The following is a 1,641-nucleotide window of genomic DNA, read 5'->3' as shown; positions in this document are numbered from 1 at the left end:
AAATAAACATTTGAAATATATGAGTTTGTATGTAATGTATGAATATAATATACAAGTTTCACTTTTTAAATGGAATTACTGAAATAAATCTACTTTTTCATGATATTCTAATTTTATGACCAGCACCTGTATATTTATTTCCTTGTGCACTGGTGTTTGTGTCTCTGTTAGCAAAATAGCTCAAATCAGTGAAGAAATGTAATGAATTTTGCTGAAAGTAGCCATTGGTTGTACAACTACTGGTTAACATTTTTAGCTCAGGTCACCTATAATGATGTAATGTGAAACTGACTTGAGGATGTAGCAGTTTTAAAATACCAGAGGTACACGGACTAGCCATTAGCTCATCAATTCTGTCAGAATTAAGCTGTTTCTCCAAACCTGAGGTCATTAAAAGATTTATCTATGTCAGGTAAGGTTTTTTTTTTCTTTTTACAACTTTTTACAAAGAAATGTACTTATTTTTCTTTATTCTTTGTTTTTTTTTAAATTATTTTATATAGATCGTTTGTTACAGTCAATAATCCATCTGCATTCAATGAGATTCAAGTAAAATCACAAATTTATTTCAAAAACTTCGTAATGGTTGGTCTATTCGTTTGATTGCTGGTCCAAATATAATGTTTTTTAGCATTTCCGTTGTATAATAGCTGTRTTTGCTTCTCTTCCAGGCATCATCCACAAATGACATTACAAAAGTATGCAAAAGAGTCACAGAGGTAAGTCTGAGAGGGAGAAGCTGTGAGAATTTCAGAATAAAGTACAGTCTGTGTTTTATAGTTTTTTTTTTTAAATGATACAAACATTTTGGTTTGATTTGGTTTTAGAATTATTCCTGTCTGGAAAAGTAAAGATGAGAGAAGGAACATAAAACCTTTTTTTAACCTCAACCTCAATGAGTCAGACCTTCTTGTCCAACATCAGTAGGCTCAAATTTACACAGAAAGTTTTTTTATGGCTTCCCACAAGGTTTTGTTGTGTTTCTGTGTGTGAGTTTGTGCCCATGCCATCTGAAGAGCATTTTTCTGAGGTCAGGCACTGATGTTTGACCAGGAAGTCTGTCTCACAATCCCAAGTGAGCTTAGCCATTAGCTGCATGCTGTTAGCCAGTAACAATCACTGTGTTGAAGATGTTCATCTGAACAGCAGTGGCCAGGATTAATACAGCTTCTCTCTTCTCTTTCTAGAACTCCCTTTACAGCTGCATCACCAAAAATGAAAGTAAGTTGTTCGTCACACACACACACACACACACACACACACACACACACACACACACACACACACACACACACGTTTGCATAGCTATCCATTTGGGGACATTCCATTGACTTCCATTACATTTCTACAGCCTAACCCTTCAAACATACTCGCTCTGACGCCGATGGGTCGACGCGCGGTCACGTGGTTTATCAGCAGTCTTTTTCGCACAGATTTTAGTCACTACGCCGAGCTCGGGAAACCTCCATCCCACTGTACCATGTGTCACTGCATGGAATTTCCCCCCCGCAACAGCCGACAATCATTGCAGAAAAAAAAAGGCTCGTCACTCTTATCTACATCTGTCCTGGTTAAAGCTCTACAGTTTTTATCAGTCCGATTCCTCCGTGCACAACGTCTGTTTTATCTCCATTCATGAGT

The 1,641-nt window shown here is 37.0% G+C and overlaps 1 protein-coding gene across 1 annotated transcript in view; it reads left to right on the top strand.

Annotated features, from left to right (window-relative positions):
• The window catches only part of reck (reversion-inducing-cysteine-rich protein with kazal motifs), a 56,085-nt gene that overhangs the window by 34,778 nt on the left and 19,666 nt on the right, over positions 1–1,641 (top strand). The window contains exons 6-7 of the mRNA XM_014010468.1: positions 672–719; positions 1,188–1,221. Of these exons, the coding sequence (XP_013865922.1) occupies positions 672–719; positions 1,188–1,221 (82 nt within the window). The remainder of the gene's footprint in view (positions 1–671; positions 720–1,187; positions 1,222–1,641) is intronic.

This window comes from Austrofundulus limnaeus, unplaced genomic scaffold (genome assembly GCF_001266775.1).
Source record: "Austrofundulus limnaeus strain Quisiro unplaced genomic scaffold, Austrofundulus_limnaeus-1.0 Scaffold69, whole genome shotgun sequence".
NCBI lineage: Eukaryota > Metazoa > Chordata > Actinopteri > Cyprinodontiformes > Rivulidae > Austrofundulus > Austrofundulus limnaeus.
This window is presented reverse-complemented; position numbering and strand designations above follow the sequence as displayed.